Genomic DNA, 16,037 nt, shown 5'->3' with positions numbered 1-16,037 from the left:
CACACAAAAAGAAGGAGAAAATGACAATGGATATTGTCTAAAGAAGACTCCCTGTCATTACTGGGGTTGTAAACAAAGAGAGTGTAGAACATATGTATAGTGCTATGAAGCTATGACAAATGCTGTATCAGGGGGAACGTAGTCCCTGAGGAGAGGTGGGGGTGGACTGGATGATCCTGCATGTGGATGCTTACTCTGCAGGAAAGAGAGGATCCCACATCAAACTGTGATTGGCTGGTGCAGAGTAATTGTCCTATCAGAATGGTGCTTACTTTCTTGCCACGGGAGGGGGGGAGCATAAAGCCAGGTGACCCCTTACTTTTAAAATAGTTACCTGCACCGGTGTTTGTGTTTGTTCGCCACAGTGTAGACATGTTTGTAAGTGTGCTTGGCTAAGTCTGGCAGCTCTAGTTTCGTATAGGGTTTTAAATTACCCAATGGGTGCTTTAATAGAGCTATAGTCACTCTTGATTGTGAGTCTGGATGAGAGAGAGGTTGAAGGAAAACAGTATGGAGCTGCCAAGAAGCATAGAGAGCCGGGGACATGGTGAGTGCTGCAGACCCCACACAACCAAACTAAACTTCACTATTTTATGTGGTCAATTTTTTATGTTTCTATGCTGCCTAAATAGTTTAATTTGATACATCACATTTTGTCACTAAATTAAACAGAATAGTCATTGTTTTTTTTGTTTGTTTTTCATTTTAAAATATACATGTCAGCCCAAGCTGTATGTACAAACTACTGGTACAGTTTCCTCTACTTCTTACAGTGTCCTTTTGTCTTGTTGCCTAAGCAGAATCAGTCTTTTTCGCATAAACCTTATCCTCATAAAGGAACTGTGGATTCTTAATCCTAGGACTATTATGCGACAATGCATAAGTGGCAGTGGAATTAAAGCCAGATGCGTCTTTCAGTGTGCGCATGGCCCGTGGTGTCAAGTGGACCCATAGGTTGTGGCTTAAAAGCGTGTGTCAGGATATGGTTACCTGTCTGAACCAGACAAATGGAATGATAAGCAGCTACTTAGAGATAAAGTAAATGTGATGCTGATAGACTACAATGGGGCTGGGCAAATTGCCTAAGTGTGTATTTAGACACACTCAAACAATGATATATTTACTGCCTATTTATAGTCTTTCTGTAAGAAACCAATGGCCTCTGAATGTGTTGCACATGATCAGTGATACTTGTATCTTTATGCTGTAAGCACTCTCAGTCATATTTGCAGAGTTTGAGTTTTGTGTATTTGCAGAGTTTGAGTTTTGTGTAGGCCATGGAACAAAAATCTGAGAAAAAAAATGTACAAGCACAGTATCAGATGGCTGCTTTGGTGCTGATGCAAACAGTAGCTGACAAATGTCTTAACTGACAAATTTGCACCATTTAAGACAAGTTTGCTTTTTTCCTAAATAGACTGCCCACTGGACTGAGAGTAAAAGCCGCAGACATCAGCCTGAATGATTACGGTGAGGAGAGAAGCTTGGCCGGGCTTTTCAGAGTGGGATAAGTGTCTCCAAGGTGACAGACAGAGCTGTGACTAGCAACAACACAAACAATGGAGGTGCCTCTCGTTAATTTTGAAAACATGGATGATGTGGGTATCAACCTGGGTGACCCAAGTGACTCTGGATACCCGACCTCACCCACCTCAGAGGCACCAGATCAGAATCTCCTTACACATCGTCTTTCATCGCCTCATCAGTCGCCGCTCAGAGGGAGAAGGCGGCATTTGTCTGGACAGGAGAGGCTATCCCCGACCTCCCCTACAACTGTGACCACCAAGGCAAACTCCAGCAGTGGCAGTCTGATTTCCAATTTGAAGCTTCTCATAAACAGTGAGTCTCCCACAGACAGCGTCTTCAGTAAAATGGTCAAAGACTGCTATGAGAATGAAGATCTCTTTGACAAACGTTGTTTAGAAGAAAGAGATGAGAAAGTTGTTATCAATATCTCAGGCCTTATGTTTGAGACCCAGCTCAGCACACTAAATAAGTTTCCAGAAACACTTCTTGGTGACCCGATGAAGAGGATAAGCTACTTTGACCCAATGAGGAATGAGTACTTTTTTGACCGAAACCGCCCATCTTTTGATGGCATTCTTTACTACTATCAATCTGGAGGCAGGCTCCGGAGACCAGCGAACGTTCCTTTAGATGTTTTTGCAAATGAAATACTTTTCTATGAACTGGGTCATGAGGCCATGGAGCAGTTCAGAGAAGATGAGGGGTTTATCAAGGAGCCAGAAGTTCTTTTGCCTACCAATGAACTCAAGCGGCAGTTCTGGTTGTTGTTTGAGTACCCCGAAAGCTCCAGTGCAGCCAGATCAGTGGCTCTTGTCTCTGTATTTGTAATTGTCATCTCTATTTTCATTTTTTGCCTTGAGACTCTCCCAGAGTTTAGAGAAGATGATGACGCAAATGTTGCCCACTTTGTCAATGGGACTCAGGACAGTTCTGCCACACAACCTAAAGACATAATGGCATTTTTGACAGATCCATTTTTTATTGTGGAGACTATTTGCATCATCTGGTTTTGCTTTGAAGTGGGTGTCCGTTTTGTGGTCTGCCCTAGCAAAAGTGATTTTTTCAATAATATTATGAACATTATTGACATAGTATCAATTATTCCTTATTTTGTAACATTGGGAACAGAGCTGGCAGCGACCCCTGAAGGTGATGAGGGGAACTCCAATCAGAACATGTCACTGGCCTTTATTCGGATAATCCGTCTTGTAAGAGTTTTCCGCATTTTTAAGCTTTCACGCCACTCAAAAGGACTTCAGATCTTGGGGCAGACCTTAAAAGCCAGTATGAGGGAATTGGGGCTTCTTATCTTCTTCCTTTTTATAGGAGTCATCTTGTTTTCAAGTGCCATCTACTTTGCAGAAGTGGATGAACCTCAGACACAGTTTGTGAGTATCCCTGATGGCTTCTGGTGGGCAGTGGTAACAATGACCACAGTAGGTTATGGAGATATGTGTCCAATTACAATGGGGGGCAAAATGGTTGGTACTCTGTGTGCCATTGCTGGTGTTCTGACCATTGCCCTGCCTGTCCCGGTCATCGTTTCCAACTTTAACTATTTTTACCATCGAGAGACTGAGCAGGAGGAGAAGCAGATGATGGATGCTGCGGCTGAGGCAGCTCAAAAATCATCAGCTGCAAACAAGTATGGGAGCACGCCTTCACTCAGTAAAAGTAATGGAACATGGCAGAATGAGAAAAATGGTATGCACTAATGCAGAGACAAGTGGATTAGATCATTCTATTATTCTTTATACAGGTGGTGCATTAGTACGTAAGATGACAGTATTAATAGGCACTGTGTGGTGGACCCGCCTTACACAAGTTGTCTGTCTTCTTGTGAATGTGTCAAAGTGCATTTAACACAACTTGAAAATGTCAAACTTGAGGTGGTATGTGGAGTTTCATTATCATCTTCATCTGGAGCAGTTTGGAATTTGAATAGAATTCATATCAAAGACAAATTTAGAGTAACAAAATTGTTTAAAGATAAGATGACTGAAGAAAACAGAGGCATTTAAAATTAAATATTTGTATAGTTCACGTTACAGCATAGCCCAATGGTACTCTAATCAGCAAAAGCGAGGTAGTGTCAAGGGCATTCATGTTGTCCAGTGTAAGTCAATGCTTAAACATTGTCTTCTCAGCAGATCTATACAGTAAACCGTCAGCTCACAGCAGCTCTCCATATGACTCAGCGTAACACTATCTGGGTGATGAATAGCTGGCATGTTAGCACATCGGCTGTTAATCTTGTAGATAGGCTGCAAAGTACAAAATGAAACTAAAACCTGTTTAGCATGCACTGGTCACAGGTATGTGACTGTTGAGTGAAATATGTCATTATCAGTAATAGTTTTTAATTATTGTTCATATTTATGAAACCTATGTGAGTAGCACATTGAATATACCCTTTAAAACAATATCAACGAACTGTACTAAAATGTATATTTTACATCATAATCACTTTGAAGCTTTATATTAGTTGCTGTTGATATTAAACAGAGCAATATATTTTTTTGTAAAATCACTATCATGTCCCTAAATATATGACGGTGGTGGTGGTGTCTTCTTTTATTCAATAGACTCAAAAATGACAGAATATAATTTTAAGAAGGCACTTGAAGGGAAGAATTGGGCTAAGACTGAACTTCTGTCTTGTATTGTATGTATTCATCACTCATTGGAATTGCATGGCATTTTGTAACGAAAGAAAAGAAGTTTGTGCAGTGTAGCTCAATACACCTAGCCAACAAACAGAAACTGTAAACAGTAGATGTGTAGTTTCAGTGTATTTAGCTCCTCCCTTCAGATAAATATAAAACAGTGTCCACCAGCAATCTGACCAGAACTGTGGCTTGGATGACCAGTGAAACATCTTCACTGAATCAACTCTTTGTCCAGCTGACATTTGAATTTTTCTTTTATCATCAGCTATGAGGACAATGAAATTATGTAATGCTCTTTATATTTTATGATATTTAACTCCAAAAGAAAGGCCAATACTTAAAATAGATAGAAACAAAATATTTATATGTCGTATGGGATAATATGGTACTATATATGCATGCTTAATTTCAGCCTTGAGAATGTACTGTATGTGACATTATTATACATGAATACCTCTTGTGTACTGTAAAAATATAGTAGGAATTTTACCTCAGCAGTTGCCTTTCAATATCGTATGATATGCAATAATATTACTGGCAATAATTATAATAATGTCTGGTTGAAAACTTGAAGGCTTTTAGTTGTTTTCAGACTCTCGAATGTGATGATGTATTAACACACTCAGATGAGGGGCAGGAAGCTGTTTTTTTTTTTTTCTGGAGGCTTGACTATAGTGTTCATATGAACTAAACACATTGTAAGTCTACAAAGGATGGATCATCCTTAACTCAGTACTATATCATAAACCATACCAATACCAAATATACAGTTCACCTGCTCCCTATCTGAAATAATGACTTTAAGCCATTAGAATGTTGTGATGTCATCTAAAAACCAGCAATCATTTTCTGAATGTAAACTGCATTGGAATGAAAATTAGCACTTTAGTGAGTTACCAAGCACTTAATGTTTGAGGACTGTTACTGTATGTGACAATAATGTACAAAAGGTAACATTTGCTATGAACTGTTAAAGAGTGCCTTTCAATAAAGACATATGCAAACTCCATGAGGCATTCCCAATCATTTAATTTCCCCGGGTAAATGTGATAGACTGTGTTGTAGAAAAATTACAGTTCTAAGTGAAAAGTAATCCATTTGTGAAGCTCGGTGAGTTTTGGAGTACAGAAAAAAAGTTTATTGTTTGTTACATCAGATACAGACAGGACAGGGCCCGGGCCTGCCCTGGCCACAGACTGACAGTCTTTTGGTGTCTCCATCCAAGTTCCCATCTACCCCCAGTCTCAGTTCCAGTCTCCACCACCCTGAGCATCTGTGGTCTAACCATTTCATACCAGAATGACAATGCTACATACATTTCAAAGCAGAGTTACTTTTGTTTCACACCCATGAGATAATGAACTTTTACACTTAGACAGATAGAACAACAACGAGTTTCCTGTGGGATGGTGAAGGAAACTTCACACATGTTAATGTCTAGTCTTTGTCTGACAGATTGATGTGATCTCACTCATGTGATCAAATGCTTTTAAAGACATAACATCAATATACTTAAATTTCCATCACAACTATACCTGCTAAAGTCATCTTAGTCTTGTTCTGTTTGACAATAAAATAAGTGTGAGCAGTGTGACTTGAGGTCTGAGTCTTCATTATTACTTTGTGTTAGCTGCTTACTAATCAATGCTCTGTCACTGATGTTGTGGTTGCATTCTTGACTCACGTGCCCCTTTTCTATGTACATATGAAACGGTAAAAAAAAATCAGTGGAAGGGTGTTGCTTCACTAAAGTAGAGTGCATTTTTACATATACTCATTATGAAGACACACTGACAACACTGACAAAATTACAATGAAATTATATGAATACTGGAGGGACTATGTCTCTCGGCTGGCCTGGGAACGCCTTGGGGTCCCACCGGAGGAGCTGGAGGACGTGTCCGGGGTGAGGGAAGTCTGGGAGTCCCTGCTTAGACTGCTGCCCCCGCGACCCGGCCCCGGATAAAGCGGAAGAAGATGGATGGATGGATGAATACTATAAATGATTTAAAAGACAAAGCAATACCGTTAAAGACACAGGAGATATAACTGGAATCTAAAAGCCCATTACCGTGTGTACAATATAAAAATGTCCATGCAATGTGCAGAATGAAAAAAAAAATCCCAAAATGTCCAAAACAAAACACACCAGTGAAATGTACACGATTACTTGCTACTTTATTCTCATTGTAAAAAGTGGGCATTCCTAGAGGAGCTGTTGCTTTAACAAAGAAGTAGTTTCTGGTGTGATTAATCAACCATTTATACAGTTACTGCCAACTCTACAGTCGATGCACATGTGCTTAATTAACCTGTTTCAAAAACATACTTAGAGTTGTGTTGTGAGCTTCATTCAAACATTCAACACACAAATCCTGCATATTTGGGCTGCATTCTTCACTCAAACTGAAAACACTCAGTTCCACCTTGTGATGTCATCAAATGGTAAGTACTCCACTTTTTTTAATACCCCACACAGCTTCACTAAGATCATTTGAATAATTTGCAGCTCTGTAATTGTCAAACTGTGAAACTACAGCTATTGTTTTAGCCTTGTTGAAACCACACTTCTTCTGGTGCACCATAAAATACTGACACTTTCTGTGGCAATCTCAATTGAAACTGTTAACTTTAAAACTACCACTTAATGGCATTACAAGGTGAATCAAAGCATTTTCAGCTATGGAGATGCAGACAGCCTCATAATGCAAGATTGCTTGTGTTAATGAAACAAAACATAACTCCAGCTATGTTTCTGATGAGGTCACAACATTCTAACATGGCTAAAAACCTAAAGGAGTCAATTTTGAGCAATATAAGACATTTAAAGTTATAGGCTACCAAGATAAAATTATGTATAACTGGTGTATGTAAAGCTGTAAGTTACAGTTTGTTTTACCTTTTTGTCAGTTCCAAAAAGTAGTTTGTAGTTTATAGAGAGAGTTTATGGGTTTTTTTTTCTCTCTCTCTCTCTCTCTGAGGAGTTGTGTAACTATCTCACTGGTGTGAAGTCTGCTCAGCCCAGTGCAACTTGTTACTAGTTAAAGTTCAGGTCACTGGGCCACCCTTCTGGCCTACTGATCACTGATTGTAGTGATATCGCATGGACAAGCTCTCATCGCTTTTCAACATTGGTCAGACAGGTGGATCTCAAAAGGTCAAAGCCCGTGCATGGTTGTCATCTCTTATTCAGCAGGTGTTCTACAAAGCGATCACATCCATTAAATCTTTGATAAAGGATCACCCAAAGAAAAGCCTTTCTCTGGGCAGCAGATGGGTCGATCAGTGTGACTCAGATCCCATGAACCTGCTAAAAATAACCATGTCTGTCCCTAAGTCAATACAGAACTCAAGCCAAAACACTCATGGTATCAGCAGGTCCAATATCAGTAGATTGGGTTACTGTTTTGTCAGCAAACTGGTTATAAGTTAGAAATACACCGGCAGCATGTTGTCCCCTCAGAGGACAAGTGCTTTTGATCAAGTCACTTTGTGCTAAATGTCTGTATGAGCTCAAATTTCTTCCAGTCAGTTTTATGTTGGGCTGATTCAATGTTTCTTTTCCAATTTATTGTTGTTATTAAAGTGTTGTCTGGTGCTGATGTAGTCAGTCTTGTATGGATGGTAAAGCGTTCCCAATAGCTTAAATATTGATTAAGCTCGTTTCTCACCTATTACTTTGGCCCTAGATTTTCTGGTGTAAGCAGCTGCTGATCTATTACTTCTAAACGGCTTGTGCTTTTATAGTACATCATTGATTAAATGTTCCTCATATAATGAAACTCTGTCCTCAAAAGCAATATATAAGTAAGCAAGTAGCATATTTTTAATTCATGCAAGCAAGGTCCTGTCATTTCAATACAGCACAGAAGGGAGGATGACTGGAGGCCCCTGGTCCACACTTAAAAGACAGAGAAGAAAAATGTCAAGTTTTGAATAAAATAATTATTTGTTTTATGGATATAAAAATTGTATGTTTGTTGTTGAAAAATAGCTGTAAGCGATTGATGTTCAACTTTAACATAGCCTTTTTTTAATTGTTTTTGTGTGATATCTTGTAATCTTTATATTGACAGATTCATTAAGAAGATTGGTCCCTAAAACTTCTCAATTATTCAAGTGACATTTTGGTCCTCTTTAATAATTCACAGTAGATTTAAGACAGAACTGCAATGACCACAGATAAAAAGCTGTCCATGCACAATTATTAATATCCTGCAAATCTTTTGGGCTTAAGGTTTTATTGTAGGCAAAAATAATTTATAAATTTGAATGTTGATATTTAATAAGGTATTGTATTATTCTTGGAAACTGTGCAAAGTGAAATTCATCACTGTAAGGAAAGTAGTGAGACAGAGCGGCCCATAATGACTCAAGCAGAAAAAGATTTATGGCAGGTAGGAGTGTGGTGATAATTCAGATGTATGAGCCAGCCCTCCAGGTCAATGACCAGACCTTGTGGGACGAAATGTGAGTCTCACATTTGTCCTGCTTAGCACCCATGAAAAATGAAGAAGGTGACCTGAAGTATCACCTGAGAGCAAGGTCAGTGCCGTAGCTTTTTACATCTGAGACACAGGCCAATTAGATTAGACAAGTAACAACGTATTATTTACTTAGTTTGTAAAGGTAGATAAATCTGGACAAAAACAGGACATGGATAATTACCCTAATTACATCTTTATCGGACCTTGTCCAGTATCAATTTAACTTGTATAGAACCTATAACGAAGTAATTACCTTTGGCTTCTTTTCAAACAACATTGATTGTTCTGTCACATGACAGTTTAGGTCTGCTGCTGGAACAACCTCACACGTTAGGTTCCAAATATGCTTTCACATGCGCTCTGTTCTTTAAATGCTTTCACCACAAGGGGGAGGGGAGCAATTGGCGTTTCAGCCAATATAATGACACTGCATAAAGCCTGACTCCTTGTGGATTACTTGTGTTACTACATCACCCAACTTGCAGGTTTCTATGATTCTGTGTATGTTTGTACATTGTACAGTCAATGGACCAAGTTCTGTTGTTGTGTCCTTAGGCACGACACCACCCACAGTATGCCTAGTATGAAAGTGGTGTGTGCGTGAATGATTGGTGGTGGTTGGAGGAGCCTATAGCGCAGATTGGCAGCCTCTCTTCTGTCTTCCACAGGGCAGATGTGGCTACAATAGTAGTTTACCATCACCGAGTACATGAATAATGACTACATTGTAGAGCTTTGAAAGACTCTGACAAGCCTGTAAAGCACATTATAAGTGTAACAAATAAAAAAATAAGCAAGTGCTGTCATTAAAATAAAATAAAATGATTGAACATAATTTGATGCAATACATATTTGTACTTTTTTCTATATCATTTTTGTGCTATTGATGATTTGATGTCTTTTTTCATTACTTATAATAGAGAGGTAGAGAGATAGACAGACAGACAGAGAAAGATAGAAAGAGAGAATTATTATTCTTAATCTATTTCTCAATCTGTATTATCTAATTGCATATCAGTGTTTCCCGCAATAACACCATAAATCAAACATGACACTTTAGTTTTATTGTGATGTATGGTCACTGCAGTAATGAGTAATATGTTGTGTAATAATACTTTATAAAAGTACTATTACTTATTTTGAGCAATGGTTTTACATCTACAACCAGGAAACAAAGCTTTGAAAATATCTATACATTCAGACCAGAAATTACCAATAAATCCATCTGTATTGTTAGATAAAAACTGACAAATGTGGTGCCTGTAGATACTACTTTTTACTTACTACTTGTTTGGTTAAGAGTGTATGAAAATCATCAGTAAACAGCCCATGGAATATGAATAAGGACATGAACATCAGTGAAATACTAAATTAGGACTTTCTTTCAATTTAGATTTAACATTTTCTTTACATCCAAGTTAAGCTTAATTGAATCGAAAGTCTTATGAAGTTCCATTTCTGCATTATGATTAATCATTAATAGGTCATAAAACATCCTCATAAACTATGCCTGTGGCCACACTGTTTACTGCTGTTAACTGCTCTTCTTAGTTAGAATTCCAGATAATAAAACCATAAAAGAAAAACAAAACTTTGAACTTGTTTGCACACTCATGCAGTATTGTATGTACAGTGGCTTTTTCTAGTTGTGCATTGCTGCTAGCCAACATTGTTGATTTGCCTATTACACATCATTCAAAAAGATTTTTGTACTCTCGCAATGTTTGACGTTGTTGTGTGAAGTCTACTTTTACATTTGCCTATTACATATCATTAAGAGGATTTTTGTACTCTCGCCATGTTTGACATTGTTGTGCGACGTCTAGTTTTACATTTGCCTATTACACGTCATGGGACCTCTCAGAGATTTCAGATAAACAAGGAATAAAACAAGGGTGCCCAATTTCACCCCTTTTATTTATTGCAGCAACAGAAATGCTATTCATATAAATTAAAAATGCAGACCAAGCTCTCAAGTGCAGAAACGGAATTGTCTATATGTCAGCTAGCTGACAATCTTTTTAAACAACCTGAACGAAATTCCTAAAATATTCCAAATTATTGAATGCTTTTCTAAAGCCTCAGGCTTCAAATTGAATTTAAACAAATGTGAAATTTTACCTCTAAAGCCATGTGCGGTTTCCAGTGCATGTAACAACCTTATTAAATCCGCTGTTAAATACTTTGGCATGCAAATAACAAAAGATAAGAAAGATTTAGAAAAACTCAATATTTGGGACAAACTTCAGATTTGCACTACTTAATTGGGCACAGAGAGAATTATGGTAGAATTCTGCTCACCAAAATGGAGAGTATAGCTAGACTTATATACCCTGCCTATTCTATAGGAATCCCTAAACCAGCGATTAAAGCAATTAATCAAATTAACTTTAATTTCATTTGGAAGCGGAAAATACATTATATCAAACAAGGCAATTTAATCAAGAAATATGAAGATGGAGGATTGCAAGAATTTATTTGGTCCTTGAAGCATTTATTGAATGACAATGATAATCGTGTGTCATTTGATGAAGATATGAAGAAGATATGACATACAAACAGAAAAAAAGAAAATTTATTAAAATCACGAAGGCCATACCTCAGACTGTTTTGAACACAGTATCCTTCCTATTTCATAATCCTAACTGTAGATATCCCACTCTGCCTATGCTTAAGATAAATGGGTTCAATATCTCAACTGTCAAACTTCCAAATGGTAAAATTAGACAATCCTTTTCTCCTCCTCTTTTCTCCTATATTTCAAATCCAAATTCTATATTGTTTTCATCTCAGGAAAAGAGGAAAATTTGTGCAATCTATTTGAAAATTCCCATTCCCCCTAAAGCTAAGGAAGTCCATCTTAAAAGTCTTTCAGGCATATACACGTCTAAAGAACTGCTCAGACAGAGTTTTGGGATGGATGACAATTGTTGTTCCTTCTGTGATGTAAATATTGAATCGACAGAACACATGTTTTTTTAATGTGTTTTCTAAAGCCTTTTGGGGTGATATCACTATTGGCTCTTCCCCAGGATTCCAAATTTAAAATACTTTACCAGCAAGGACATCATTTTTGGTATTCTTGTGCATGACAAAAAATGTGAAATGATTTTAAATGTGATCTTTGTTATGGGTAAATTCTTTATCTGCAAGTATAGGTTCTTAAAAACCAAACCATCCTTTCTCACATTTCATAAAGAACTTTGTAACTTTTTTTCTCATCTGACCTAAATCTTATGGACAACCTCTAATCTTTATTATTATTAATAAAAATAAATTAAAAAAAACACAAAAAACATAATTAAGAGAATTTTTGTACTCTCGCGATGTTTGACGTTGTTCTACGAAGTCTAGTTTTATATGTGCTTCTTACACATTAAGATGATTTTTGTACCCTCGCGATGTTTGACGTTGTTGTGTGAAGTCTGCTTTTACATTTGGGGGAAAAAAGTTGACATGGAACCGTAAACAACTGCACGGCCTGTCTCACCTTTCCGTTTCAGCTACAGACCAGGAAGAAAGGTGTGTTTTTCCCATAGTCCGCCTCCGTTTCCAGCCAGGTGAAGGGAGGTGTCCAAATATGGGCTGGGTATGACGACATGATCACGCTCGCTGGAGAACCCCTTTCTCACCCTTATTTGTGCTTTCAATTACCACGGAGCATTTTACACCAAGAAGTCACTCTCCGGTTTTCTGACACGGAAGAGCTCCATGGTCCGTGGCTCTGAAAGAAGGCAAGGTGAGTGCGGCCAAACTAGTCTTCAGTCGTTTCCTCTATTTGAAAGTTCTTAGTCTATTCATAGGTTTCAGCTTCCTATTATATCGATTAACATTCTGAGGACTTTTTCTTCATTCAAAAGATATAGATAGATAAGAGATCTACACTGCTTGGCCAAAAAAAAGTCGCCACCTGGATTTAACTAAGCAAATAGGTACGAGCCTAAAGGTACGAATAAGGTCCAGGTTCAGCAACAGTCTGTGCTCAAAGAATGAGGTCAGCTGACTACCTGAATATACTGAATGACCAGGTTATTCCATCAATGTATTTTTTTCTTCCCTGATGGCACGGGCATATTCCAAGATTATAATGCCAGGATTCATTGGGCTCAAATTGTGAAAGAATGGTTCAGGGAGCATGAGACATCATTTTCACACATGGATTGGCCCCCACAGAGTCTAGACTTCAACCCCATTCGGAATCTTTGGGATGTGCTGGAGAAGGCTTTGAGCAGCGGTCAGACTCTACCATCATCAATGCAAATCTTGGTGAAAAATTAATGCAACACTGGATGGAAATAAATCTTGTGACATTGCAGAAACTTATCGAAACAATGCCACAGCGAATGGGTGCCATAATCAAAGCTAAAGGCGGTCCAACAAAATATTACAGCGTGTGACCCTTTTTTTTGGTGGTGACTTTTTTTTTGGCCAGGCAGTGTGTGTGTGTGTGTATATATATATATATATATATATATATATATATATATATATATATATATATATATATATATATATATATATATATATATATATTGACTTCTTTCCTTGCAGCTCTTACATCATGGATACACAGAGCGACAAACAAAGGCTCAATAATAATAGCCAGCTGATCCTCGTGCCCCACAAAGACACCATTCGTTTGCTGGAGGTGTATGTGAAGCGCAGCCTGAGTTTAAATGATGGCGCCCCACAGAGTAAGAGGGCTGAGAGGAAGGCTAAATGGGTGACAATGCCCCAAAAGCAGAGGCGACATTCCAGTGACCCATCCATTCACCTGAGTGGGGGATTAGTGGATGGTGAAATAGGTACTTTTGCTGGTGTTGAACCTCAAGCAATTCTGTCAGAGACACTTCCAGAAGAAAAGGAAAAATCTAACCTGAATAAATCTAAAAAACTGAAAAAGCTGTCACTATGGAAAAGTTTTTTGGGACTTTTCTCTCGGAAGAATGCTGATGAGAAAGATGATGAGCAGGAGAATCCGGCACAGATTCCTCAAACAAGCACCAATGATGAGACCTTTGAGGCAGTGCCCACCTGCCCCCCCACTGCAGTATCTGCCAGTGTGCAAAGGAAAAAGCTTACAAAACGAAAAACTATGAAAAAACGTCTCTCCAGAAGACTGTCACTGCTGAAATCCAATAAATTTGAAGATGTTAACCCAGCTGACATCTCAGTTGAAGGTATCTTATTGTAGTGCAAATAAAAACACTTTAATAAGATAAATATACTAATGTATGTTTGTTGTGCAGCTGTTATGAGCGTTCAACCAACATACTCATACTATGAAAAGGTGTCAGAGGAACTTGAGAAAATAGTTCATGAGGTCAAAGTAAATGAGGAAGCAAAACTTCTCACAGATGGTAAGCATAAGGGAGTAGTTATTGTTTAAATACACACTATGCATTCTGGTGCATGTTTATAATCACTGTGTAATTTTTGCATTTTATCTCAGATGAAGTTATCAAACGAATCATTGCTTTGACAAAAGAAGAGGGGGATGCTATTGATGACAAGGTGGGTATTAATTTATACATAAAATGCTATAATTTAATTAAAAGAGTAGGGGAAGGATTGCTTAGATATAGTTCTTCACATGATATAAAAGTATTTCAATATACCCCAAATTGTGCTGCCTGTTTGATAAGGCATGCTAATCACACGTCAGGTCTGGCAGCACGGTATATTGTATGGTATAGCACGTGACTGTAGTTATATGAAGATGTAGTGCATTCATGTACTGTATTTGTCTGTGTTTGCTAGACTGAGCAGTGGTATGAGCTCATTACAGCAGTTTCCTAGATGGATGACTAATGTCGTGTTTCTTTCACTTCTGTTCTCTAGATTAAAGATAACCCCACATTGAGCAACTTCTTCCAGAAGATGTCATATTCATCTTTCCAAATGTTAGCAGACGCATACCTTGAAAACAAGGCCTCTCCTGTCCAGAATCCACTCACAGTTCCTCAGACTGCTCCTGAACTGGTCAAGCTGGCCTTCACTCTGGACTTCACAGCCAGAATAGCTGGACTCTCCAGACAAAACATTGGCCATATTACTGGCCTCGGGAACCGTTATCTACAGGACAGATTTGAATATGGACAGGTAAAGTGAAAAAACACAAATACATTAAATCAGTATGTTGTGCAAGTTTTGATTTTTGTGTATTTTTTATTATTTTATTCAGGCATGTACGGATCATCCATGGTCTGATTGTGATGACTGAAAAGCTGTGTTACCGTTATTAAAATGTGAACATTCTTTTGGATGTTTTTAAAGCCTTGTATGTAATTGTTTGAAGAATCTAGTTGGATTGCTTTTGTGTACTTCAAATGATATTGACAAAAAGTGTTGGATAATTGTCTGTATGTAATGTTCAAAGTTGGTGCAGTTTCTGTAACTAACTCAGACATTCATACACTGAATCTCATGACAACACTACAGTAGTTTGTAGATTTTATTGAGATAAGGTAGAATTGATGTGGAATATTGTTTTCTACTTGTTTACAAATCAGGGATCAGACAAACACACTGTGATGTCACTATTGTGTATTAATGAATGCCGGCATTCTTTTATAATTTAAGTAAATTCATAATTACATTTGTTTGTTTGAATGCATGTTTCATTCAGCATATCTTTAAAATGTTTGTTTATGAATAGTCTAATCACGCAGCAAGATTGTGATATCCAGTGATGGGTCTGGTAGAAATCTGCTCAGAGTGCTCATGTGTTTATTTGTCCTGTATGCAATCTCATAACAGAATCACATTGAATTGTAGGGTTGGACCATTAATTCAACTCTGTTTACAAACGTGATTCGTTTTAGTCCAATGCATTGTAGATCCACTTAAAATGTTACCAGTTAGATAATTTGTGACTGCTAGGCTCTTAAACTCAGTGATCCTTTCATCCCCCCGTACCTGATGTCAGTTAGGGAAGTGTAAAAAAATAAAAACAGTTGAGATTTATCATTTACTACATAAATATCACTGGTCTTTTATAAAAGAAAAAAGGAAAACAATTTGGCATCAATGCCAAATTGTTAGAAAGCCAGCTCCAAAAATTAAACTGCAAATTCTGCAACAAGTCAATGGTTGGAGCATTGGTACACAAGTCTGAAGCAGGGTAGTTGGCAGACCAGTATTATAAACCAGTTATTTAAGCAGTTCTTATTTAATGTTCAAGTAGTACTGCTCAAACAGCTGAACATCCTTATTACATTTATACACATGCTATTCCTACAAATATGAGTAGAAATGGGAATGCTTTGACTCCAACTGGTAAATCAAATTCACCCCTGACCTGGAAACAAAGAAAAGCAGGGCTGAAAAACTCTTTATAAAAGCTGCAATATAA

General features: G+C 37.8%; 2 protein-coding genes across 2 annotated transcripts; both read left to right on the top strand.

The window, feature by feature from the left end:
- Positions 1 to 460: 460 nt before the first annotated feature.
- On the top strand, positions 461 to 5,170 carry LOC117371005 (potassium voltage-gated channel subfamily A member 10). Its single transcript, XM_033966580.2, has 2 exons — positions 461 to 547; positions 1,418 to 5,170. The coding sequence occupies exon 2, from the start codon at positions 1,560 to 1,562 to the stop codon at positions 3,240 to 3,242; it is 1,683 nt and encodes a 560-aa protein (XP_033822471.1). The 5' UTR covers positions 461 to 547; positions 1,418 to 1,559; the 3' UTR covers positions 3,243 to 5,170.
- Positions 5,171 to 8,647: 3,477 nt separating this feature from the next.
- LOC117371282 (uncharacterized) lies at positions 8,648 to 16,000 on the top strand. Its single transcript, XM_033966929.2, has 7 exons — positions 8,648 to 8,741; positions 12,187 to 12,422; positions 13,235 to 13,863; positions 13,933 to 14,043; positions 14,136 to 14,197; positions 14,525 to 14,785; positions 14,868 to 16,000. The coding sequence occupies exons 3-7, from the start codon at positions 13,245 to 13,247 to the stop codon at positions 14,904 to 14,906; spliced, it is 1,092 nt and encodes a 363-aa protein (XP_033822820.1). The 5' UTR covers positions 8,648 to 8,741; positions 12,187 to 12,422; positions 13,235 to 13,244; the 3' UTR covers positions 14,907 to 16,000.
- Positions 16,001 to 16,037: the final 37 nt, after the last annotated feature.

The sequence above is a fragment of the Periophthalmus magnuspinnatus genome, chromosome 5 (assembly GCF_009829125.3).
Source record: "Periophthalmus magnuspinnatus isolate fPerMag1 chromosome 5, fPerMag1.2.pri, whole genome shotgun sequence".
Taxonomy (NCBI): domain Eukaryota; kingdom Metazoa; phylum Chordata; class Actinopteri; order Gobiiformes; family Gobiidae; genus Periophthalmus; species Periophthalmus magnuspinnatus.
The sequence above is the reverse complement of the archived record's forward strand: the minus strand, read 5'-3'. Positions and strand labels throughout refer to the sequence as shown.